This window comes from Perca flavescens, chromosome 10 (genome assembly GCF_004354835.1).
Source record: "Perca flavescens isolate YP-PL-M2 chromosome 10, PFLA_1.0, whole genome shotgun sequence".
Lineage (NCBI taxonomy): Eukaryota > Metazoa > Chordata > Actinopteri > Perciformes > Percidae > Perca > Perca flavescens.
Window position 1 is genome coordinate 34,790,918 of NC_041340.1, and position 26,774 is coordinate 34,817,691.

The following is a 26,774-nucleotide window of genomic DNA, read 5'->3' on the forward strand; positions in this document are numbered from 1 at the left end:
TAGAAAAGTTGTAATGGAATGGCAAATTTCGATAAAACTTCCACAATTGCGTCCGCTTAAGGTGTTTTTTTTTGCCTTTGTTGAAAAAGAGTTGATGCACTAAACAGGATGTATGAACGCCTTTGCCGAAGAAGTTCAGACGGATATTATATGGGTGAGGCTATTTGCACCCCTGGTACAATTAGAAGTGTATGCTATTTGCACCCCTGGTACAATTAGAAGTGTATGCTATTTGTACCCTGGTGCAATTAGAAGTGCTATTTGTACCCTGGTGCAATTAGAAATGAATGCTATTAGTACCCCGCCAGTGCACACAGCAATGTGTTCTATTAATACCCCATCTGGTACAAATATCAATGTATGCTATTTGCACCCCTGTGCATTTACAGTACCTTGGCATATATTTACACACAGTTATCCATACTACTCATGTATTACACCTTTTTGGAATATTATCGCCCTGACATTCTTACCCTAACCCTAACCAATCCCACTCCTCTTGCCTAAACCTAACCAACCCAACCAGAGCAGGCATATTCATGAGTCTTCCCCTACCACCCTGCAAAAAAAAAAATTGTATTTAAAAAAATAAGATCACCACACAGGGGAGTTGAACTCCAAACTCCATACCAAAGGTAAGTGTACTAACCATTCACCTAGCAGTTCTTTCAGGAAGTTAATTAACTGTTTCATAGACAGTATAGAATTGTTTACCACTTGGTTTCTTCAAGCCTCGGTTGCTAGGTAACCATACTGTATACAAAAAAATAGGTACTAACTAACAAACTAACGGTTGTATGCTTTCACTGAAGACAGAAAGCGCAACTGTAGTATCCATTTTCCGCTAGAAATTCAATTGTTATAAACTTTAGAGACAAAACTTCTCTAATATGCCAGTTTCTGCGCTCATGGAAGATGAACGTCCGCCATGATTTCGGTGCACGCGAGCAACGTTTTTTTGTTGTTACGTCACAGGGTGTAAATAGCTCAGCTGTGTGGCCGAGGCTATTCGTACCGGGGGTGCAAATAGACACTCCGATATTATATTCATTTGTCTTCATATCCGGACAGCCTGAAACATGAAAACTGCTAGCTGACATGAAATAAGAGTTAAAACCTGCCCAAAATGAACAAAATTCCTGACGACCTCTCTCTATTTCTCTCTCATTCATAAGAGCGATTTATGCCTCTGCGTTGAATCTACGCCGTGGCTACGTATGTAGGTACGTGGAGGCCCCAACCCTACGCCGTAGTCTGACGTGCACCTCTCGAAAAATGTAACTACATTGTCGCGGTGATGCCGCACGTCGCTCGGCCGTAGCTTGGTAGCGTTGCATTCTCCCCCCGACTCATTTCCTGGTTCTACTTCTCTATAAACAACGTGAAATCAAGGAGAGGGTTAACTTCTCCTGCTACAGGTTTCCCACCGTGCTCAGAAAGAACAGGGGAGACACTTTGTTTCTCCCACTATGACTCTAGAGTTGCTACTCCGTCACTCTCTCACTTGCTCTACCACGCACTCCCCACACACACACACACACACACACACATGCCTGCCCTGCTTTTCTCTTAGAGCAGGAGTCTTCAACGTCTTTTAGGCCAGGGACCCCTAAGCTGAACGAGAGACCAAGTAGGGACTCCCTACCACATATAACATATACAATTGAGCTGCATATTAAACTGTGCAGAATGGATAAAACGAAATGGATATTATATATGCATCATGTTTTAATGTTAAACATACATCTGGAAAGCACAATGACTCCTAGAGCTTAACTGTATGGCTACCAGTGGCTAACTTACCTGTAGTAAGCTTATCTTTGCTATTAAAATTTTGCATTTGTATTAATGTATATTTTCAGACTTATTTTAAGTTTTGAAATAAGAAACATTCAGAAAAATATATTTTTTTACATAATTTGGCGGCCCCCCTGAACTAACTCTGGGTACCACCACTGCGTGGAGCCTGCGCAGAACCATAAATCACGTTTTACGCTGTAGTCATAGGCTATTCGCATAGCCTGAATCATAGCTCGTGCAGTAAGAAATTACCCAGACTTGTGATAGATCTCTGGTCTCACACAACTCACACAACTCACACACACTTGAAACTACTCAGCTTTTTGAATTGTCAGGACGTGCAATTTGTGTTGCACAAGCTCAAGAACAAAATGTGTACAGTCTGTTCTTGTTGCTTTAGGAACCAAAAAATAATTTTCTTATTACCAAACAGGACACAGAGAGTCTTTTTAAGGTGGTAAAGCCATGATCCTTTGTGTATGTCACCAAGCACGTCACAACCCGTTCAATTTAGTCACTGAAATTGAACTAGGCGTTCTTTGTGATTTATAAATGTTGACATATTTTGTTTTGACTGAACTGAATGTGAATTTAAGTCAACCCTAAGCCCCACAGGGTTTAAACCTTTTTGATTTGCTTCATGCTTTTTAAGGAGCTCAAGCTTTGTTGTCCTTAAAACCCCATTTTCCTTTTCTTGCTTTCACACGCAAGACTTAAAATGTACTTATCAGTGAAGTCCTTTACAAAATGAATTAATCACAAAGGGTTTAAGAGAGAAACGGCTCAATTAACATAGACGGAAAACAAAAAGATGCCAACCTTGTCAGCATGTCTGGCCGCTTTGTCCGGACTGAAATATTTCAAGGTTTGGATGGATTGCCTTAAAATTGTGTTACAGTCATTCATGGTGCCTAGAGGATGAATCCTAACGACTTTGGTGATCCTATATGACATTTCTTTTAGATTTGTCCAATACTTTGGTTTACTTTTGTACAAACAACAAACTGATGCCATTTCTATCAGCCTCAGCTGAGTGCTAATTAGCTAAATGTTAGCATTCTAATACACTCAACTAAGATGATGAACATGAGAAACATTATTCCTGCTGAACATCAACGTGTTAGCATCTGAACGTTATCTTTTGTAAAAGCCTAAATCTAATTAAGCCCAGAGCACCACAAGAATAAGATGTGTACAAATACATGAACCAGGCCTATCGGATGGCCCACAAACTGATTAACGTGGGACGATCAGTTGTACTACTGAATGCATATACTGTAGGTTTTAAATGTGGGCACTGTATTAAATGTAAATGCGTTCCTTCTGCGTTAATGTTATGCTCCAGGCTTACAAATTCTGATGCGTTATGCAGAAAAGCCTTCCATTATTATCAGCGATAATCCTGATTTTTGCCAATAAAATTGCTTCAAGCAAGAAGTTGTACCAAAACGTTCCACAAATTCATGTCAGACTTGCAATATTCAATTCAGATGTGTTTGTTTTCTTCATAATTTACAGCTCTAAACCCCAGACAGATTGTAGTCTTCAGCCTTTCCATGTGCGCTTGAACCTCTCAAAATTGGTCTCAGTGTTCCCCTGGAATTGTGTGCTCATCAAATAGTCAGTCGTCAGGCGCAAAAGACCTTCTCGGTGTAACTCTCTCCTCTCTCCATCCCATAACTGCCAAGTATAGTTTTTCCCAAGTATAGTCCCTTCCCCAAGCTCTGTGTCTCTGCTGCTCTGTGTCTTTCATACCTGCCCTACTTTCACAATTTACGAGTTTCACACTGCTTCCCTCTCGCTTCTTCTACACACACACACACACACACACACACACACACACACACACACACACACACACACACACACACACACACACACACACACACACACACACACACACACACACACACACACACACAGAGCCTCAATTTTACCTTAAACCAGAAATACATACACACATTGAGTTCATGTACAGTATGTGTGCAAGCTTCAAAAGAACACTGTAGCTTTTATGTGACTTGTACCAGCATCATTACAATTTGTAGCACAGTTCAGCCCTGGACGGTGCCGTGCCAGCAGTACAAGACAGTGCATTACATTGCAGTACAATGACGGAGGAGGATTATCCACACACTGACTGAGCCCTGTTGTTCCCTTTTTATAAATAAATATGAAGTCATGAGCAATTCTTTTGCTGTCTTCTGTTCTCTGACAGCTTGGTGTGCACAAACCTTTTTAAACTATCAATCAGTCCTAATCTGAAAGGCAAAACTGGTTTTAACGTGTAGATCCGCTGTTCTCAATCAATGGGAAACAGACGCTTCAGCCTGGCAGGCCGTGGTGTCCTGGGACGTCTCAGGGTGCTCTTGTCTTAAGGTGCGTAAAAGGGTCTCAGGTTGTGGTAGAACGAACCTATGCAGCCCTGAGGTGCCATTAGATACTTTAGGGTACCCTGAGATGGGTTTTGGTTAAGGTGTCCTGTGTTGTTCAATTCAATTCAATTCAATTTTATTTATAGTATCAAATCATAACAATAGTTATCTCAGAAATCCCACACTCTGCTCTTGCTATAGCATCTCCGTTTATTTAGCAACAAACACAACCGGGCTACAATACATTTACAACTAACAAGATTAGATCATATCTTTCCTTTTCCGTTTCTGAAACCTACCGACATGCAATTGTGTTTTCAACAATGTCCTACTGTCTTTCAATCTGGTCTCGTATCACTAAGGAAATTACTGAACCAATAGCATGACTATACAATCGAGCTCTCAAGATCCACAGTTATCTTCCAAAGTGGTCTCACCATTGCATTGCACTCACACGCTCAAGCGCTCTGACTTACCAGAACTACATCAATATGAGACCAGTACGCCTCACTAGGTCAGTCTCACAGGCAATCATTCCAGTCCCCCCATACAAAACAACTATGCTCAGAAATCCTTTTTTCATACATACACCAACATTTGGCATGACATTCCCCATCACATCAGAACACCATCCATCACATATTTCAAAAAGGCATACAAACTGTTCCTTCTCAACAGTTACACTTGCACTCATTGATTGTTCATGTATTGTCCAAGTCTTGTTTGCACTGTCTGTATTGTTGTTTTTAATTGTCTGTTATCTGTCTAGCCCGTGCTAATGTCCTGTACAAGTGTCTCTGTCTTCATGTGCCGTAACTGTGTTCTATCTTCTATGTTTCTGCAGAACAGAAACCTGCTGGAAACCAGTTTTTAAACCGAGTCAGGCCCATTTAAACTGTAACTTAATAAATGAAATGAAATGAATGAATGAATCCCCCATTCTGTGTCCCCAAGTGTGGGACAATAGACAATCACTTTTCAATAGGAGTATCTCTCAATCAACACACGTGTCACTTTGACACTCATACAGGCAATCAACATCCCAATTCCCAAACTGTAAAAAAATAAAATGTGAGTATCACATTAAAATGTAATGATGGACATTGGTGTGAAAGCGCACTGAGGAGACTGTGGTCTGTTAAATGGACAGGAAGAGAGGGAAGCAGCAAGAGAGTAAGTAAATAGAGAAGGAGCAAAAGAAGAGAGTGCAAAACAGAGACAGAGTGACAGAGAGAGAGAGAGAGAGAGAGAGAGAGAGAGAGAGAGAGAGAGAGAGAGAGAGAGAGAGAGAGAGAGAGAGAGCGCTACAAATTGTAATGATGCTGGTACAAGTCACATAAAAGCTACAGTGTTCTTTTGAACCTTGCACATATACAGTACATGAACTCAATGTGTGTATGTATTTCTGGTTTAGGGTAAAACTGAGGCTCCCCGTGTGTGTGTGTGTGTGTGTGTGTGTGTGTGTAAGAGAGAGAGAGAGAGAGAGCCAGGCCTAGTTTTTAGTTTGCGATCTAGGCCATTATCTGTGTTAGCACTGGTGGGGCTCCAACAGGCTCTGTGGATCCTGCATAACAATGCCTTTTATGAGCGTGTGTGTGTGTGTGTGTGTGTGTGTGTGTGTGTGTGTGTGCCACTGTAGACTCACACGCCACACACGTATGCGATCATGTGTGTTAACGCCATTGTGCCATACATGATGTACGCATGCGCCTCTGTGCCTCTGCCTTTTGTTTCTTGCCACTGAGTTTGTGCCTGTTTGTTAAGACCGTTTGTGTGTGTGTGTGTGTGTGTGTGTCTGCCTGCGTTTTGTAGAATGTGTCCTCGTATGTGTGTACGTGACTCTTCACGTGCAGCTGTGCGCTCTTGCTGTATCACCCCCGTCGTCAGTCAACCCCCCTCTCCAGCAGTGCCCTGGGGGCCTTCATTATGTAAGAAAGACATTACTGCAGAACAGAGGCAGGCAGCCCTGATAACTCTGGCAGCCCCTGCTTCAACACAACCCGCTTAGGCCTCCAAAACACACACACACACACACACACACACACACACACACACACACACACACAGTCAAAGCCTACAGCAGCGGTGTGATCAGGATAATGGTGAGGATTGAGGGCCTGTGATGTTTGTCGGCAAGCTTGTTAAAGAATACAGGAAATATGAATCAATCATGTTGTGCAATTATAATGAACATTCTTCTTTTTTCTTCCGTATCAACTTCTGTCATTCCCTTCATGATCTAACCCACCTCCATCCACATATCTGTACTCCCATTCAAACTCTCCTCCGCCTTTTAATCTCAAATGTTATCTGCCATATTTTCTCCCCCCTTCCTTCCTGCATCATTTATTCTCCTCCTCCTCCTCCATCTCTCTACACCTTCTTCTCACTCCCATCTCCTCCCTGTCCTTTCCATCACTCCCAACCTCCCTCTCTCCAGCGGTCCCCTTCCCCCTGGCCCACCGGCTCACCATGAAGGAGGTGTTTGACGCTGAGGGCCGGCCGCGGGTGGACCTGCTCAAAGCTCACCTCACCAAGGAGGGCCGACTGGAGGAGGCCGTGGCCCTGCGCATCATCGATGAGGGCGCCGCCATCCTGCGCCAGGAGCGCACTATGTTGGACATTGAGGCGCCAGTCACGGGTATGGTATAGTGATGGAGAACGAAGGAATGGAGTGTAAATTTGTCTGTAATTGTGTGAACAATTACAGTGCAGTTGGTAGAAAATAGGAGGAAAGCTAAAGCTGATATCAGTCACTGTAGAATAGCTTGACGTTTTGGGTAAAAAGAGAATTTGCTTTCTTGCCAAGAGTAAGATGAGAGGATTAGTACCGCTGTCATGTCTGTATGGTAAATATGATGCTACAACCAGGAGCCACTTAGCTTATCATTAACTCTGGAAAGTCCTAGACCACCTGATCTCACAGAATTCCATGAAATGAACACGAATCGCTGAAAATTCCGACACAGCCCCTTATGTTAAGGAAAAGGTCTTAATAGGGTTAGGGTTAGGGTTAATGCTACGTCATCTTCTCACTGACTTTACATTGGCATTGTTTTCCGTGGTGGCCACACGGATTTTTCACACATTCCGTGCCACCAACACATAGTGTGGTGTTAACGATTCGTGATCATTTCACGGAATTCTGTGCAACCAGGCTGGTACTAGACTATTTATCGGCCAGGAGTGATAACTTCCTGGTTATCTGGTTGCCTGGTAACTAGTCCTGGCCAAGAAAGAGTCCTGTATATATCCCCCGTAAAACTGCGAATTCTTTTTTTTTTTAAACTTTAGTTTTTGCACAGGTTAAATAAACAAGATACAATGTCAGTGATGTTTATTTGTGTGGCAGCGTGTAGGCAGATTTTATAACTTTTGGACAGAGTTTAGCTAACCGTTTCCCCCTGTTTCCGGTCTTTATGCTAAGCTAAGCAAAGCTAAGCGGCTGCTGGCTCTAGCCTCATACAGACAGGAGCATCAATCTTTTCATCAGACTCTCTGTAAGAAAGCAAATAAAAATGTTCCTCTGAATGTCAAACTATTCCTTTAAAAGCTCCCATTGGGACTAACTTCACAGACATGCTAGAAGTGTTTCTATATACAGTATGTGTGTGCATGAGTAACAAGCGAATAGATCACACACTTTAACAGTGAACGCACAGCGACAGTCTAACGGAGAGATAGAGAGAGACTTATTATTATTAGTCAGATTCCATCCGTCGATTCATTAATCTGCCATATGTATCTGCCACCCTTGTTAATATGAACTGTTGTTCGGTCGCACTTTACTGAGACAACCAATTGGCCCTTATGCACCTCACAATGGCGGAGCGCTAGCTTTGGTAATATCTCCATGTATTCCCTTGCCAGAGAAATGGTATGAACCGAGGAGAATGTCGAGGGGAGGAGGAGGAGGAGGAGATTGAGATCGATGAAGAACCAAATGGCAAACAAGTTTCTGAGACGATTTAACAGAAGACAGACACGCAGGCAGGCAGACTCAGACACTCTCAACCTATCGACACTGCTTGGTTTCTATACCTGTGTATCTCTGCATGTTTCTGTGTGCGTTTATGCAAATGCCAGCGGTGAGATAAGTCTGCGTGGGACATCACGCCCACGTAGTGTGGGAACATCGCTCGGCTTTCACAGGTACAGATCCCCGGGGACAAGGACAGACAGACAGGCAGATGGAGAGACAGCCGATCATAAGCTGCTTAGTGCAGAGGTTCTCAAACCTGCTCATTCCCAATGAGCAACACATTGATAGGTTTCCAAGTTTGTCCACTTCTACATGTTCTGACCCAGAAACACCCACCTGTCTGAAGTAGCTATGATTGGAAACAGCCTATAGATTTCAGAGATAACACTGCAGGTTCTTGTTGGGAGTTTAGCACTTTGAAGGAGTCTCTCTGGAAATGCTTTTGGATAGACGGACTAGTGAACAGACAGGCAGGTGGATGGCTGACATATGAAATGACAGGCTTTTAGGGAGTCACACGAAGGCTTCCTGGGAGAATACTGAGGCAAGTCTGAGGAGGCAGGAAGGTACGGCTCAATTTCACCCACGCCATTTTGCATTCCCAATTCTCAGTTTGAATTAAAGTGGATGCTTAGGGGTACACGCAAAAACAGACACTAACACGGCAAGCAGATGGAGAGACAGACAGATGTAGACGGCCAAGCAGATGCAAAATGGCCATTGTAAAATGACTGCTGAAAGGAACTATGACATCAACTAAAAGTGAAAGGAGAAGCCAGACAGATGGTGAGGGAGGCGGATGGGAAGATGTATGCTGGCAGATCACACAGACAGACAGTCCTGAAGTCTTTCAAAGTATAAAGTGAAGCATGTGATGCCTAATAGAAGTAGAATTTAGATCCAATACTCATGGATGTGACTTGGAACAAATCTGTTGAAAAAATGGTTGGAAACCCAGCCATTGAACTGTGTGCTGAATCAGATTTAGAGTTAATCACAAAGGTAAGTTTAATTGATCATGAATAAGAACACATTTCACTTAATGTAGTGAAGTGAAGGGTGCTGTTATTTTAAAACATGATTTATAGCACAGCAGTAAGAGATGGTATTGGGCCCCAGTTAGCAATGTTTCATTATCAATTAAACTGCCAGTAACGTTCTTAATGACTAATGTTAATGAAATGTTGTAAAATGCCAATCACAATTTCCCAGAGCGCAAGGTGACATAATCAAATATTGGAGCTTAGTTTGTCAAACTAAGAGTCCAAATCCCCAATATAGTCAGTATAATTTTAAAATCAGACAAAGAAAAGCAGCAAATCTGCACATCTGAAAAGCTGGAACCAGCAAATGTCTTTTTGCTTGAAAAGTGACTCAAATGAATAACATAAATAATAATAAGAATCATTTTTAGTCAATCAACTAATCAGTTGATCCACTAAGTGTTTCAGCTCTAAATAGTATGTAAGCATAGAGACCATTAGCGTTTAAGACATTTTGAGAATCAGTATAGATATTAAACATGCAACCCCTGGTGCGCTCCTTTCCTGACAGGTAGTATTTAAAAAGAGACCTCAAAATAATTAGAACCGTTTAGGATATTTTTATCCTTTATTTTCTTTTCTTTTTTCTTTCATTAGGCAGATGACTGATGTCTCTAGAGCAGCAGACAGCACAGATATACCTCTGCAGATGCAAATCAGGCCATATGGAGCCACTGAAGCAAAGGCGGTCCCGACGTACTTTCACTCAGTTGTGGAAACTTAACATGTGGCAGCTAAAAACGATGTTCTTTATGATCCTAACGCTGCTGCGTGCTGTTTCCACAGTGTGTGGAGATATCCACGGCCAGTTCTTCGACCTGATGAAGCTGTTTGAAGTGGGAGGTTCTCCTGCCAACACGCGCTACCTCTTCCTAGGGGACTACGTGGACAGGGGCTACTTCAGTATCGAGGTGAGAGTGGACACTTTATCTAGCACTGCACATACTTCACAGAAGCCTATATAAGAACAGATTTCACCGGGTGTGTATTCACTCAAAAAAGTTGTAAGCTCAGTGTAGTGTGTATACAGTACAGTAGGCTTACAACTTAATCAATGTCCATTATAGTGTATATGAAATCTATGATACAGTTTCTAGTGGCGAGGTTTATTTCACTACGGAGGTGTACAGTTACAACACTGGGCTGTATTTAATGGATTATAAATGTACAACAGGCTACTTGATATTGGCATCGACACACCACAACGTGTGTCTGAAAATGTACAGACCAAAGTGCTTTAAAATTCACGGATGACTCAAGGTCAGTTATCACTAACAAGAGTATAGCATGGACACTGAGCAGAGATAGTATATCCCGTCTGGACATTTGATTCTGTAAAACAGACGTGAGTGCAATAAGGTATTTTTGTGATTACTTTGTCTGGCAGAAATGCACCACAGATCAGGAGTGTGACTTAAATCCAAACAATACCGGCACATGCATGATAACCTATGTCAGATTGCAGGGACCCAGGTTTCATTCAGGAAAAAGATTATTTGTTCTAGGAGATGGGTCAATCCTAAGAATGGATAAGCACATAAGAAGCTGGGTCCAAACTAGTTTAATTATAGCCAGACAGATTCTACAGGATGGAAGACTGCAGGTGTTCTGTCAATCCAGGAGTGGGCCTGTGAGATGGCTAGGGTGGCGCGATTGAAAAAATGTCTTATAAACGGTTTGCCAGATTGGATTTATATCCTAGAAAATGGGGACGGTACCTGATCTTTCTGGAGGGCTCCTAAGAAGCTTTGTGCTGGGGAGAGATGTGTATGATGGGCTTATGGTGTTGTCATTATACATATGTTTATTTGGTTTACAGTTTGTCTATTTTGTTATTATTTTGTTGTATGGTCTTGTGTATTGTGGTTGTTGTGTCATCTTTTCTTTGTTTTTTGTCTGGGTAGGTGGTAACGAAGAGTATGTTGGGTATGTTCATGTTGGGAATTGCATGCTTTGTGCATTGTTTAAAACATTAATAAAAAAATGTCAATCACAAACTAATACAAGCACACAGTGAATGTCTTAGCTTGTTGAGCCACTTAGCCATGGTGTGAGGGATGTCTCATTGACATAAGCCTCTTTCCGACCGGAGGGATTTTTGCAGTTCCTAGAACATAACGTTCCTAGAACCCTTTTTTTCTTGTGTTCCGACTGGACCAATTTGGGGATTATTAAGTTCCTCTGACTAAGTTCCTGTAACTCTTTCAGCTCCTACTTCAGGGCAGGGTCTTTTCCCTATTCCGCATAGGAACCCTTAGTGACCTAGCAACGTCTGAAACACAAACAGTACATCTTCATTGTCTGTTGCAATTCGCCTACGTATGCTAACTCATGAGACAAACATCACGCATTCAACCCGCTAATTGTTAATGCTAGTTAAACTTACCCATTGTTTGGTTTGCCTGTTGCGCTCTGCTCTTCTATCTTCTTCCATCATATTAATTAGGATCATATTACACTGGAGCCTTCGTCTTCTGTGTTTCTCTGTGAAGTACTCCAGCCTAGTCGTTCCAACTCCTTTATGAGCATCCCAGCAAGGCACAACAGGAACATTCCGATGGCCTCCTCCATGCTGGGTTGTTGTTGTATGTGGCGCTAAAGTCAAGTGACAACGCTATAAAGACCGTTGGCGTGCTTGCGTCACTCCCTTACCCTTCCTACCAGTTCTTAGCCACTTGGCCAGTATCAATGTAAATGTTAAAAACAGTTTTGGGGAGAGCAGTTAGTAGAACTGCTTAGAAGTGGACTGTTCGGGGCGACCTCTAGCTCACCCAGTAAGACCGTGCGCCCCATGTAGGCTTAGGCCTTTGCAGCGCCCGGGTTCGAATCTGACCTGCGGCCCTTTGCTGCGTGTCATCCCCAATCTCTTGCCCACCTTTCCTGTCTATCCACTGTCTCTCACTCTAAAATAAAAGGGAAAAAAATAATCAAAAAAAAGAAGTGGACTGTTCCTGTAACTACTTGGTCAGAAAGAGGCTAATATTTAGGCCACCTACAGTACCTAACACACTTCAAGGGCACATAGACAGGGGAGGTAAAGAAGAGCATGGATGATTCTATGTAAAGGTGAGGGAACACCCTTTGAGCCATTTGCAGGATTAACAAAGTGATGACAGTGAAAACATGTTGGATGATTTTTATATTCTAAAAGATGTTGGACACACAGCCTTTTTCTATTCATTTTTTCCTCTGTTAACTCAGTCAGCACTCTCTTGTTTGGGATGATTCTTGCCAAAAGTCTGTTTATTTCTATCTTTAGAACGGGGTAAGGATCAATTTGTAGTACTACTTCTCTAGTTTGAATTGGACTAAAAGGGAAATGTCTCCAACTCTGCCATATGCATATACAAAACTAGCAATCATGTGCTAAAGAGAAAGTTGTCTACACTGTAGTGTGTGGCTTAAAGGAATAGTTTTTGGGAAGTACGCTTATTTGCTGCGAGTCATGGAAACGTAAGCCCACCCACAACCTTTTCCTAAACTCAACCGTCCCGTTCTTCCCGCGAGTGACGGAAACGTAAGCCCACCCACGAGCTTTTCCTTAACCTAACTGCGTCAAAAGGGACGCCAATAGTCCCGACCAAGCGCGTTTAGTTGAAGCGCGTTATATGACGCTAAAGGAGACTTTTAGCGTTAATAACAGCGACAAAGGCACCTGACCAAGCGTCCGTATTTTACGAGATAGGAGTGAGAATGTGTTGTTGGGCCGGATCAAAATTTGTGAGGGGCTGGATTCGGCCCGCGGGCCTTGAGTTTGACACGTGCCTTAGCATAAAGACAGCGGAAACATGTAGCATATCGTTTGTTTAAGCCATACAAAAGCGGAAGTGTTTTTTCTAGCTTAGCTAAGCCTAAAGAAGGTGAAAGGTACTGGTATGACTGGACCTCACTTCCTAAAATGTCGAACTTGTCCTCTGAGCCAGACAATATAAGAAATGACATATATTTACAGAAAAGTGCAGTATACAATACATATGGGATCAGCTGAATTTGTTACAAGATAATATTTATGCTGCAATGACTTACCATAAATGTACCCCAAATTCTGAAACCTCTTTTTTTTGGGTCAAGTTTAATGATGATGTTGTTAATGTGCAGCTGCTTACCGCTAACCAGTGTTTATGCTTTCTCTTCTCTAGTGTGTGTTATACCTGTGGTCACTGAAAATCCTCTACCCAAAGACGCTCTTTCTTCTACGGGGGAACCATGAATGTAGACACCTGACAGAATATTTCACCTTCAAACAAGAATGTGAGTAACTCTTGTGTTTGTGCTCCTTCTCTCTCTCTACCTTTGTGTCTCTCTCATGCCTCACATCTTTGTTGTTCTTCCCTCTTTAACCTCATCCCACCCTACTCCTTCAAATTCTATCAGTTCTTTCTGTTAAAGGTGTTGTTGCGGCTGTAAGCAATCCAACAAAGTGCTGCCGCGAGGGACTGAACACTGAGAGATGCATAGACACACTGTGACGCGCTCGAGATTGTATTGCAATGATTTATTCCTCCACTAAAATACAACTAGCACTGCAGTTACCAAATGTAAAGTTACTTTGTGAGTTGAAATAAGTGCGTTAGTGCGGCGGTCGACAGAAAGTGTTCGCTCCTAGGCTCCCCCCTCTGTCAAAGCCCAAAAAACCCAGGTGAACAGGTGAAGCAAAATATTTTTATCACTTCTGCTCAAACCACGATGAAAATGCCCACCACCTACAATATAAGTGCACAATATAATAATCAATAATCAATAAATAATATAAATGAAACCTTAAACACCTACAGGTATTATAAAGCTAAGTAGGGCTGCAGATAATTGTTTTCAGTATCAATTCATCAGCAGATTCTATTTTTTATTATCAATTGATTCAATGTGAAACTAAAAAATATATTTTAAAAAGCAAAAATGTACCTCACAATTTCTCAACCAACAGTTAAAACTCAAATATATTTACTGTATGAATGAATACATGAATAATTTTATTATTGTGTCATGCACACAAAAAGTATGTCCAGCCCAAACGGGCTTTCAAGACACCATTATACAGATACCAAAATAGTACCTAATTTTGATTACCCGAAAATAACGGGTAACAACGCACAAGTACAACAAAAGATATAGATCTTTAAATGAATTTGTTTTTTTTTATTAAATGTTTCGAAACAGTATCCCGACTAAACGTTGACATATATAATACCAGTCTGTGATTTTCCTTCCTTAAACAAATAAACATTCTTGTCTTTTTTTGCCATGCTTTAGAAACAAAAGTCGGCAACTTCTGTAAATGAATCCAAACAACCACTCCATTTGGTCATCATCAGTACACCAGAACATTTCAGGATTTTGAACATTTCATGTAAGATGGGTGTTCTTACCTCATCATAATAAGGACAATGCAAAATAAATGTGATTCATTCTCAACTTCTCCTATTTCACATAGTTTGCACAACCTTTTAACTTCTTGGCTGTTTTTGAATCTACCAACTTCAAGAGCAAGGGGAAGGATTCCTGTTCTCAACTGAGCCACTAATGAACTCTGACTCCTCGATAAGACTGCTGTAACCTAAAGTTCAGGACCATAATAATGTTTGATTTTTCTTCAAATCTTACAAGTAACTCATTATGTGATTGTGTTCTGATTGTACAATAGAAGACATAGAAAACCAGCATTTATTGACATTGGGAATATTTGTTGTTTGTGAATATCCAACAGATTCTCACTTCCATCATGTAAAATAAGGACGCTGGGTCGGATGCCTTTGGCGTTGTTATTGACGCTAAAAGCCTCCTTTTCCATATCTAAACACGCTTTATCTAAATGCGCTTGGTTGGGACTATTGGCATCACTTTTGACGCAGTTAGGTTAAGGAAAAGATTGTGGGTGGGCTTATGTTTCCATGACACATGGGAAGAACGGGACAGTTGGGTTTAGGAAAAGAAGAACGGGACGGTTGGGTTTAGGAAAGAAGAACGGGACAGTTGGGTTCAGGAAAACAATAATGGGATGGTTGGGTTTAGTAAAAGAAGAAAGCGACGGTTGGGTTTAAGAACAGAAGAACGGAACAGTTGGGTTTAGGAAAAGAAGAACAGACGGTTGGGTTTAGGAAAGAAGAACAGGACAGTTGGGTTTAGGAAAAGAAGAACAGACGGTTGGGTTTAGGAAAGAAGAACAGGACAGTTGGGTTTAGGAAAAGAAGAAACGGTTGAAAAGAAGAAATGGTTGGATACTAGGAAAAGAAGAACGGGGTTGGGTTTAGGAAAACAACAAACGTGGAAAGGAAACATCACACACGGGACACGAAGGAAACGTCAACCGCGGGACACAATCCCCCCTCTCCTGGATGAAAGTCCTGTGTTTTACCCATCTTCTACCCCGACCAACCTCCCTGTGCCTATGCAGATTTCTGCCCTTTCATATAACTCGCTACGGCGTCAATTCACACGCAATCACAAAGTAATGTAAGTCAATGGAGGCCAAACGGCGTTGATAAACACGCTAAAAAGCAAGGATATGTCATACATACACCACTTCATGAGATCAGTCTGAACCAGAGCACGTTTTTCTCCCATCCCAGAATGCTGTGTGGGCTAGCCAGACCCTCCTCCGCAGCGCTGTGGAGGAAGGTCTGGCAATGTGAGATTAAGCAAACTAATCGACACATCATTAACTGATTGTTTCAGCCATACAGTTAACATTTTCATCCGTCCAGGTTGTATCCTCCTTCCTTTCCCACACTCCCATCCATCCTTCTTCTACTCCTTCTCCACCTCCTTATTTCCTATTTCTCTCCATCCATCCTCCATCTTTTCCTCCCTTGCACAGTCTCTCGCTCTGTCCGTGTGACTCTCCTCGCGTCCTGTCCGAGAGTGGGTGATTAGCAGCAAATTAATTTGGCCCTTAATGATTGGCTCAGGGACTTGCTCCTCTGTGTCTGATTGGCCAAGGGACAAGGAAGCTAATTTCCCCTGTTGCTTGTGGCGAATAGTAGTCGCCCTCAATTACCATCTGCTGTGTGCGTGAGTGTGTACGTTTGTGTGTGTGTGTGTGTGTGTGTGTGTGTGTGTGTGCACCACAAGTGTGTGCAAGATTATGTACTGTGACTGCATGCATGTGCAAGAGCGTCTTCATAAATGTTTAAGTGTCTGTGTGTGGAGGGAGCTGAAAACTGGTGGACTAGCAATAATGAGTTCTTGCTCTACACAAGGCAGATGGAGAGGTTGACAAACACACTCCTTGCCGTCTCACACACCCATTTGCACGCACAAATGTTTGGCTACTGTACACTGGTACTCTACAATATTGGCTTTAATTTGTGTGTTGTTTTCATGTCCTCACACACTCCCTTCTCCTTCCCATCTCTCTTTCCTCCTCCCTCTCCGTCTCCTCTCCTTCCCTGTCTTAACCTCTCCTCCTTCTCCTGTCTCCTCCCATCAATCTATCTCTCTTTATGGAATTATATTTCTCTCCTACCTATTCCCTGCTCGCTCTCTTCCAAAATCCACCCTTCTCTTTTTCTTTCATCCTCTTCTCTCTCTTGTCTCCGATCTCCTTTCAGCTATTTTAATCCTGTGATATTGTTTTGTGTCAGATGTATTGTTATGCCCATGTGAGAAATGCACTTTAAAGATGCTGCGTGTTGGAGGTCTTCATTGATATCGCTGCCAAATCAAAGGAGGTTTTTTTTATAAAGCAAAGATTCATCATCACAGTGACGCCTCTACGCTGCTTCATGCTTATATTTGGGTCAGATTTTTTTTTATTGAAACAGAATCTGAGTCTTTGCGTCCATTTGTTGTCTGTAATAGTATGCTATTTACTGTAATATGGAGCATTTTTCTTCTCTGGGAAGTAGAGGAGAGAAACAGGTCATATGGGAGTGCTAGAGAAGAGATGGCCATATAAATTAATAACATGCTATGTGAAAAACCTACATGTTACCACCTTTACACCCAAGTGAACTGAATTATGTCTTTAGAGGAACCGCACAAGTCTGCCTTTAGAAGATTGAGTTCTTCAAACCGTCCATGTAAAAGCTCAATTTTTGTTTGTTCTCTGCGTTCCTTGTGTTTTGGTGCGATATCTAACAGTCACACTCTGAGTGACAGGGACTGACTGTACGTTTGCGGGCATGGTGGCTGTTCAAAGCATGTCGAAACACATTCAGGAGCTTCTTTTTGTCTCAAGCTTTGAAATATCTCTCCACCTTTCTAACCCCCTCCAGGTAAGATCAAGTACTCGGAGCAGGTGTACGACTCCTGCATGGAGGCGTTTGATTGCCTGCCCCTGGCAGCCCTGATGAACCAGCAGTTCCTGTGTGTGCATGGGGGGCTTTCACCAGAGATCCACACGCTGGACGACATCAAGAAGGTACAAAAAGAGGCACATGCACACATACAATTTTGAATGAATTAACAATACTGCCCTACAAAGGCCAAGCACAGGAACTATATTTTATGGTTAAAATTAGTTAAGATCTGAATCTGGCTCTTTGACATATGTGTTATTACATTATGCAATAAAATGTATAATTTCTGAGAAAACAGCATTGTAATTTACAGTAATTTCAAAACAAAAAACCTTAAATCTGTGGAATCTAGAAGCCTCTGTCCAATACTCAGCAAGTTAGACAGCTAAACCAAGAGAGCTATGGTAGTGTTTAAGACTCCCTTCAATGAAAATGAAAGATTTCAACCTTTTTAACCGGTCCATATGGTGTTTGTTTTTAAATGCTAGAAGACATATCACAAGCAAAAAAAAGCAGTAAACACCATGGTTTAGCATTTCCACCTTGAAACAGCAGTGTACCGATGACGGATTCAGACAGCCAGGGTTTCAGAATCAGAATCAGAACAAATTTGTTCCTTAGGAACAAATTTGTTCCTAAGGTATGTGACATTCTGATTCTGTACCCCCACTTACGTAAAGTGGACCTTAAAGGTCCCATGGCATGACAATTTCACTTTAACTTTTTAACATTAATATGTGTTCCCCCAGCCTGCCTAGTCCCCCAGTGGCTAGAAATGGCGATAGGTGTAAACCAAGCCCTGGGTATCCTGCTCTGTCTTTGAGAAAATGAAAGCTCCGATGGGCCGATCTGGAATCTTCCCTTTATGACATCATAAGGGGAAAGGTTACCTCCCCTTTCTCTGCTTTGCCCACCCAGAGAATTTGGCCCGCCCATGAGAAAGAGAGAGACATCATGGCTTGCAAACGAGCGAAGCATGGCAGTTGGTCAAGGCCACACCCCCACCCTCCACCTTGCCCCCCGCCCCCCTCTCTCCTCCTCAATAGCATTTAAAGCTACAGACACAGAAATGGCACATCCTAAGGAAAGCTCATTGTGGGACTGGCTCTAGTGGCTGTAATTCTGCACCAAGGCTGAATTACGGGAAAGAGACTTCAGATACAGTATTAGGGGACCACTAAGGCCTATATAAAAGAGACTTCAGATACAGTATTAGGGGACCACTAAGGTCTATATAAAAGAGACTTCAGATACAGTATTAGGGGATCACTAAGGTCTATATAAAAGAGACTTCAGATACAGTATTAGGGGACCACTAAGGTCTATATAAAAGAGACTTCAGATACAGTATTGGGGGATCACTAAGGTCTATATAAAAGAGACTTCAGATACAGTATTAGGGGACCACTAAGGTCTATATAAAAGAGACTTCAGATACAGTATTAGGGGATCACTAAGGTCTATATAAAAGATACTTCAGATACAGTATTAGGGGACCACTAAGGTCTATATAAAAGAAACTTCAGATACAGTATTAGGGATCACTAAGGTCTATATAAAAGATACTTCAGATACAGTATTAGGGGACCACTAAGGCCTATATAAAAGAGACTTCAGATACAGTATTAGGGGACCACTAAGGTCTATATAAAAGAGACTTCAGATACAGTATTAGGGGACCACTAAGGTCTATATAAAAGAGACTTCTAATACAGTATTAGGGGACCACTAAGGTCTATATAAAAGATACTTCAGATACAGTATTAGGGGACCACTAAGGCCTATATAAAAGAGACTTCAGATACAGTATTAGGGGACCACTAAGGTCTATATAAAAGAGACTTCAGATACAATATTAGGGGACCACTAAGGTCTATATAAAAGATACTTCTAATACAGTATTAGGGGACCACTAAGGTCTATATAAAAGAGACTTCAGATACAGTATTAGGGGACCACTAAGGTCTTTATAAAAGAGACTTCAGATACAGTATTAGGGGACCACTAAGGTCTATATAAAAGAGACTTCTAATACAGTATTAGGAGACCACTAAGGTCTATATAAAAGAGACTTCTAATACAGTATTAGGGGACCACTAAGGTCTATATAAAAGAGACTTCAGATACAGTATTAGGGGACCACTAAGGCCTATATAAAAGAGACTTCAGATACAGTATTAGGGGACCACTAAGGTCTATAAAAAAGCATCCAAAAAGCAGCATGTCATAGGACCTTTAAATAATCAAAGTAAAATTGATTCTTTTCAAAAAACTAGTTAAAATGGACAATAAAGCTTAAAGAACACATTTTATGTTGGGGAGCTACAGTACGTTTTCCCATTTTATTCCTATCTGCATTTTTTAGGTTTTATTTGAGTTCTAATGCAATTACTTTTTAGGTAAAATAAGGCATACAGTGAATGCATTACAACCGTTCTTACTGTTACACAGTTTGCCTGTCAGCCTGAACACTCAAAACTAGTTTTCTCAACGTCATTGCTTCTGTATTTACTGTATAGAAGTGACAATTATCACACTTCTCATTTCTGGGAAAAATAATAAAGTTAATGTAACATGTTATCCACATGTGTAATGTTCAAACACACCTGCAAGCGCAGATATAAACACACACCGACTCTCATGCATGCCTTTATACCCACATCTACTGTCAATGCAGACAATCCATAAGAAACCAGTAAATGCAGTAGGCCTACACCAGTGAGAGAGACCCAAACATATGCAGTATGTATACAGTTCACAGTAAAACACAGTACAAAGGCACACACATGAACACAGAGACATGAGGGCACACACTTCCTCATCTAATGGCAGTGTTTCCATGGTGAATCTGCTGGTGTGACATCTTCTCCCTCCTGTGTGGTGAGGGTTGCCATGGAGATGCTCTGCTCTGACAGTATGTGTTTGTGTGTGTTTGATTTTATTTCTCTTCTTATTTATGCATTTATGTCTGTGTGAATGGTTTATATCAAAAAAAAAAAAAAAAAGTTAGGTATGTGATATGTTTTTTGTGTGAGTTTGGTTTTGGGCCTTGTATTTCGATATGTAACTGAGCATTTGTGTATTTCTGTAAGCTTATATTTTTGTGTATTTCTGTGTGTGTTCTTTGTATGTCCTAGTTGGACCGGTTCAAGGAGCCCCCAGCTTTTGGGCCCATGTGCGACCTGCTGTGGGCCGACCCCCTGGAAGACTTTGGTAACGAGAAGACCCAGGAGTACTTTGGCCACAACACAGTCAGAGGATGCTCCTATTTCTACAGGTACAGGACAAAATTACTCCTCACAAGGACCAACCCAAATATTACGTAAGATTCCTGATTTATTTGAGAAGAAAATCAACCCGAATGTGAGTGAGCATAGTCGTTGATGCAGTAAATTCCAGTGCTTATGGAGCTCAGAGATATGAACTAACCTGATATCCCAACAAGGCAGAATCAATGCAATATTCAGAGTTTAAAGAACACGCAGAACAATATTCTTTGAAATTAGCAACTGAAGCATACAGCCAGAAATAAGACTGAACCTCAAATGTGATCCTGGCCTGCTCTTTCGATGTGTTTTAATGATCTGGGCGCCTTGTGATCGCCCAGCGTTAGCAAGATGTGATGTTTTCATCTACAACTCTGGAATCTAATAAGTTTGGTGGACTTCAGTCTATTGGTTTGGGATGTTGGTGATGAGAAAAGATAAAGATGTATGCTTTCTGCACGGTTACACCACATCCGAGGTCCAATAACAATCACTGGGATTTGTACAAGAGACAGAAAATCTTGGCGAGTTTACACACACACACACACACACACACACACACACACACACACACACACACACACACACACACACACACACACACACACACACACACACACAGTGTACGAGCAAACACACAAACACAGCACATTGACAGACACACACAGAGAGTTCCGTTTCAGCATGAAACGATATCCCACAATCCCCAGGGAAACTGCACGGTTCTGTTGCTATGACGACTGGCTACTCCTGCCAGATATGGAGTGATATTAAGATACAGTGAGAGAAAGAGGGAGAGCAACATTAGATGAGTGTGTGTGGTGGTGGTGGTGGTGGGGTAGAAGATGAAAGATGGAAATAAAGAAATAAAAATGGAGGGATAAGGGGAGCTGAAAACGTGAAAAGACAAGTTGAGCGCTGTTGCGGTCATAGCCGCGTTCCTCGCGTGTATAGTGTGTAGAACTCTGTGTTATGACCTGTGGAGTCACACAGTGATTTTCTATGTTTAGCAGGCACAGCATCAATCGACCAACTAGTAAATACTCAGCCCCCACAGCACTGAGGAGGCCATAAGCCCTGCTCAGGCCTGCCTTGTGCTCATCGCTTCCCCCTGCTGATCTCGGTTAGACATGACATTAAAAAACAAGAGGCCCAATCATCTCTCAATGCTACAATTTAAATACGTCCATCTGTTCTGTGGTTTACAGACTTGATGTAATACGCCATGACATGTTTGCTATGTAAAGTGGGTTTTTACTGGAGCTTTGTGGATATTTATTCCCTTGTCTGTTTCTTTCCATTGTTTCACTTCAGATACATTAACTTGTTCTCTCTCTCTCTCTCTGTGTGTGTGTGTGTCTGTCCCCCAGTTACCCAGCAGTGTGTGAGTTCCTACAGACCAACAACCTGCTGTCAATCATCAGAGCGCATGAAGCACAGGATGCTGGGTAAGCTGACCTACTGTCGCAGCTATGTCCTTCTCTTGGCTTAAAAAAAGAGCGCCATTTAATTTAACGGCTTACCTTGACATTTCACAGTCCAAGCTGTTTTTTTTTTTCTTCTTCTTTGTCAGGGAACTGGCACATTACGGGGAATTCCACAATTGTCCTTCTGTCACCCTTAAACTGTGTTATTAGCATTGTTAGAGTTTGTCTGACAGAGAGCACCAAAAGCTTGAACAACATTCAGGTCAGCTAAGTCTTGAAAACAGAATGGTGGAAGGCAAAGAGCCACGTTTGCACCACTAGTCTAAATAAAGCAGTGGGAGCAAAACACAATTTTCTGACCCACAAATCCATTCCATCTATTATCTTGGTGTAAATCCTCTAAATCTAATAGTGCTGCCTTAATTGCTGCATTATGAGTTGTGCAGTTGCTGTGGCTTGCGCTGTTTGGTGAACCCATTAACAACATTTTTACTGTCATGCAGCTGGGCAGTCTGGGTAATCGTTGCATAAGGTCTGGTCAAAAGAAAGTATACTTTTAGTAGTTCTAAATAGTACCTAATGTATAGATGGAATAGTGTGTGTGTTAAAACTGCTGACACTTTTAGACAATAGAGAATCAAGAGAAGTCACGTCATACAATGAAATATTTCAAGCAGGTTTCAAGTATATATGCATACTAAAAGACACTTCTCCTACAATACAATGCACAAGGGAAATGAGGAATCTGGTCACAGCTGGGGAATTTTTTTAATAATTGTGGTTGTGAAACCACATGGTGGTGAAACTGCTCCAGGCACACCTCAGAAAAAAAGAAATACTTTCCTGGAAGGTTTTGCTTTCTCTTTGTGAAGTTGAATTAAAAGTTCAAGTTTGATTGACAAACAACAGAGCACTATTGTATTATTATATTATATTAAACGGTTACATATATTGATTTATTGAGCATTAACTGCAAAAACAATATACTATAAACTATAGTACATTCTACATGCTTGGTCACGGGGAGAAATGTAAAGTCCCTGCCATTGTGGTTGAGCGGTGTAACAGGCAGCCAATCAGGAGCCTGTTTGATACAGAAGCCATTACTTTTCCTTGATTTGATTGGCTCGTGGTCAGACGCAGTGTACGGTAGCTTGCTGTAAACAGCTTTGAGCTGATGACATTGATAGCATTTTTGGCATTTAGTTATACACAGGTTCTGCGAGAGAATAACATCATTAACAAAGCTAGACAGGACACTGGAACACTATAATAACAGACAATGTTATAATCACTCTAATAGGAAAATCAGCCAACAAATTCTGCTGCACACCTGGATTATATTTGCTTATAATAAATAACCGAAATTCTTGATTACTGATGAGTTTGGTAATGAGTCTATCGTCGAGGGACCCGGCTAGTAGAGGCTGCTTTCCTGCTTTGTTTGTGGGTAAAAAGGAAATATGTGTGCTTGTGTTCATTATCATGTCTAAACTCTTTGCATGCATAAAACTAATTGCACCCACACTTGTTTCTTATTGTGACTTGGGCTGCGTTCACATACACTCAGGTGGTCCTCAGGCGGTCATGCATTTAGGCTGCGGCGGTGGGGGACACAGGGGGGAGCCGGGAGAAAAAAATGGAGCGGCAGTCAGCGGAAAGACAGATTCAACTTTTGGAGAAATGCCACCCTACATCACCCTGCGTTGGCCGATTATGTAACTGGCGATCAGACTTGTCAGTCCGTTTCAAGGCGTTGTGAGGGTCAGTATACAGTATACAGGAAACCTCACTTCCTCTATCGCTGCCACAGGAAAGGTTTCAAACACTGTGAGGGTTAAAAACTAAACACAAGCACTTTTTTGTGTAACAGCTGACTGTTTCCTGCAACAACAAAGCACAGTCGCTCCGTCTCTTTTCTTCCTCTCTTTCTGCGTGAAATGAAGATGCCTTCACGGGCAGGCGGTAATGTCGAGATCATAGGCGGACTGGCAATCTGGCAGTTCTGGCGAATGCCAGAAGGGCTAAGGCACTCTTTGGTCGCTGGAAAAAAAGTAAACAATGCAGCAACACTAGCGTAGCACTAGCCTAGAAATCTAGACGCACCCTAGTGGTCTGGTGGGTCTAGGCACTCTCCGTTGGCTCGCGAGCTGGAAAAACCAAACTCTGGTCAGGCCAATCACATAGATAGGTGGGCGGGCTTATGGCTGCTGCTGATGGCGAACAGACTTGGAGTTAAACTTTTCTTTGAGAAAAGAACAAAGAACGGCACTAAATTCTTAAAAAAGGAAGATGTGTTCGGAGTTTTTTTTTTGCCGACCGGATACGGCAAAAGTTTAATCTATCAACTAGCTCCGCTACCTTCTTTGCTTTTTGAAAGACAACCGTTTATCCCGCCCCTCGGATTGAGCTCCGTCAATGGTGAGTTCCCAGACCCTACATCTGGATGTGGGTCTGGCTTGTCAGACTAGAGTAGCACACTACTTTGACAAAAAATATGCAAGACTGTACGGCTGCAGTCTGGAGCCTCCCGTCTGGTGCCGTCGGGCTTCTACTTTTCAAAAAAAGCTTGCGTCTGGTTCACTACCGTCACATTCCTGCTGCGCTCTTATTTTGTGTTTTTGGACTTCCTGTTTCATTTTGAAATGTATTGTTTGTTGTCATTAGAGTTCACTTGTCTTCCCCTCTTTGTCTGTTTTTCCCGCCTGTGTGATTACCTTCCCATCCCTAATGTGCATCACCTGTTAGTCATCATCCCCAGTTCCCACTGCATATATTCTCCCAGTGTTCACTCAACCTCTGCCAGATTGTAGTTGTACTTTGTGTCACTCTCTCCAGTGTTATTTCCCTTGTGTATTCTCCAGTGTTTTTTTGACTTTTGCATTGCTCCTGACGATTACTGCCTACCACTTTTTGTACCGTCGCCTGCTTTGTTCTGAGATCAATAAATCTCCTTACCTGTGATTCCCTGTCTGAGTCGTGCATTTGGGTCTGCCTTTGTACTGTGATAACTATGTCTTTATACTTTAGTGTTTGGGGTGTTTAAGTATGTAATAATATGTTTTAAATATGCAAGCATTTCCATTCTATTCTAAAATGGTGCCATGGTAGTTTATTTGAAGGTTTTATGAATTGCTCCAGTGTGTCTATTATTTCATTGTGAAAGCCTGTAAGTGCGCCTCATGCTGCTGGTGCCATAATCTCAAGTGAGCCTGGTTTTTGCAATTATAAAGCAAATGATGTCCCCGTCTGAAATTGGGCCAGTAAGGGATGGAATTGCCAGGGCCGAATTTTCGTGCCAGTCCGCCCCTGGTCGAGATCTATAAACGATCTGACGGAAAACAGTAATTGTGAAATATAAAATCTACTTGTGCTACATTGGGGGGGGTTAGTACACAACAGGATGTCACTCATTTCAGTGACACTCCCACAACCCTGCTGCTAATCGCTGAATCGCTTTCTTTGGTCTGAATGGGCCATAAGTCACTAAATCTGGGCCTAGTTCAAAATGTTGGCAGCTTCACTCAAACACTGGTACCCTGCTCAGTGCCACTCTTACTTTACTCTGTCATTTCACCCACACAGATTCCTTTTTCATTTGTTTTTAAATGCGTGACTGTCTCAGCTTCAACCATTCTCTGTCTCCTTAAAGGCCTCAGAAGCAAATCCTTAGTTGTTTTTTTTATCCACAACATGTATTTTTATTTGAGTAGCTTTAACGTGGGCGGTTTGTTTTGTCTCTCTTCTTTCAGGTATCGTATGTACAGGAAGAGTCAGACTACAGGTTTCCCCTCCCTCATCACAATCTTCTCTGCTCCAAACTACCTGGATGTCTACAACAACAAAGGTCTGATACACACACACACACACACACACACACACACTATGTACAACCAGAACTCACCGTAGAACAGAGAACATTTTAGCCCAATGGCTCGTATCTTGAGCACTGCAGTGAAATTATTTTAGACTCAACAGTGTGTTATTATTCATCCAAGACTGAACAGGAACACTTGTAACATCTGTTGAGGAACTTGATATATGTAGATGAACATTAGTATAACTGTATGGTTAACATGATGTTTGATAAATAATATTTGGGGAATATTATTGTCTACTATCTGACCAAAAAGGCTATAATGTGAGTGTGTGTGTGTGTGTGTGTGTGTGTGTGTGTGTGTGTGTGTGTGTGTGTGTGTGTGTGTGTGTGTGTCCAGCGGCGGTGCTAAAGTATGAGAACAATGTAATGAACATCCGTCAGTTCAACTGCTCTCCTCACCCCTACTGGCTGCCCAACTTCATGGACGTCTTCACCTGGTCGCTGCCTTTCGTGGGAGAAAAGGGTAGGCCTATCACGTGCACTCCCATAGGCTATCCTATCCTTAAAACAAGGACCCCTTAACTGAAAGAGAGACGGAGCAGAGACCCCCTACTACTAAAATTGTAAAAAAATGAAGTTGCATATTAAACTGGTCAGATTAAAAAAAATACACTCCTTCATGCTAATTGATGCTATCACTGATTCAAAACCTGATTAAATCCGAACTAATTGGAGTTCGGTGGACTTTGTGCTCCAGCTCAGACAGATCACCAGCATTTTCATTTAGATACATACTGTATGTAATGTACATTTCGTAAAAAGTT

At 41.9% G+C, this 26,774-nt stretch overlaps 1 protein-coding gene across 2 annotated transcripts in view; it reads left to right on the plus strand.

Annotated features, from left to right (window-relative positions):
* ppp3cb (protein phosphatase 3, catalytic subunit, beta isozyme) overlaps positions 1 to 26,774 on the plus strand; it is a 43,656-nt gene that overhangs the window by 7,351 nt on the left and 9,531 nt on the right. For both annotated transcript variants that reach the window (XM_028589550.1, XM_028589549.1), the window contains exons 2-9: positions 6,616 to 6,816; positions 9,987 to 10,111; positions 13,340 to 13,451; positions 17,414 to 17,559; positions 20,575 to 20,714; positions 22,074 to 22,151; positions 25,883 to 25,977; positions 26,348 to 26,473. In XM_028589550.1, the coding sequence (XP_028445351.1) occupies positions 6,616 to 6,816; positions 9,987 to 10,111; positions 13,340 to 13,451; positions 17,414 to 17,559; positions 20,575 to 20,714; positions 22,074 to 22,151; positions 25,883 to 25,977; positions 26,348 to 26,473 (1,023 nt within the window). The remainder of the gene's footprint in view (positions 1 to 6,615; positions 6,817 to 9,986; positions 10,112 to 13,339; positions 13,452 to 17,413; positions 17,560 to 20,574; positions 20,715 to 22,073; positions 22,152 to 25,882; positions 25,978 to 26,347; positions 26,474 to 26,774) is intronic.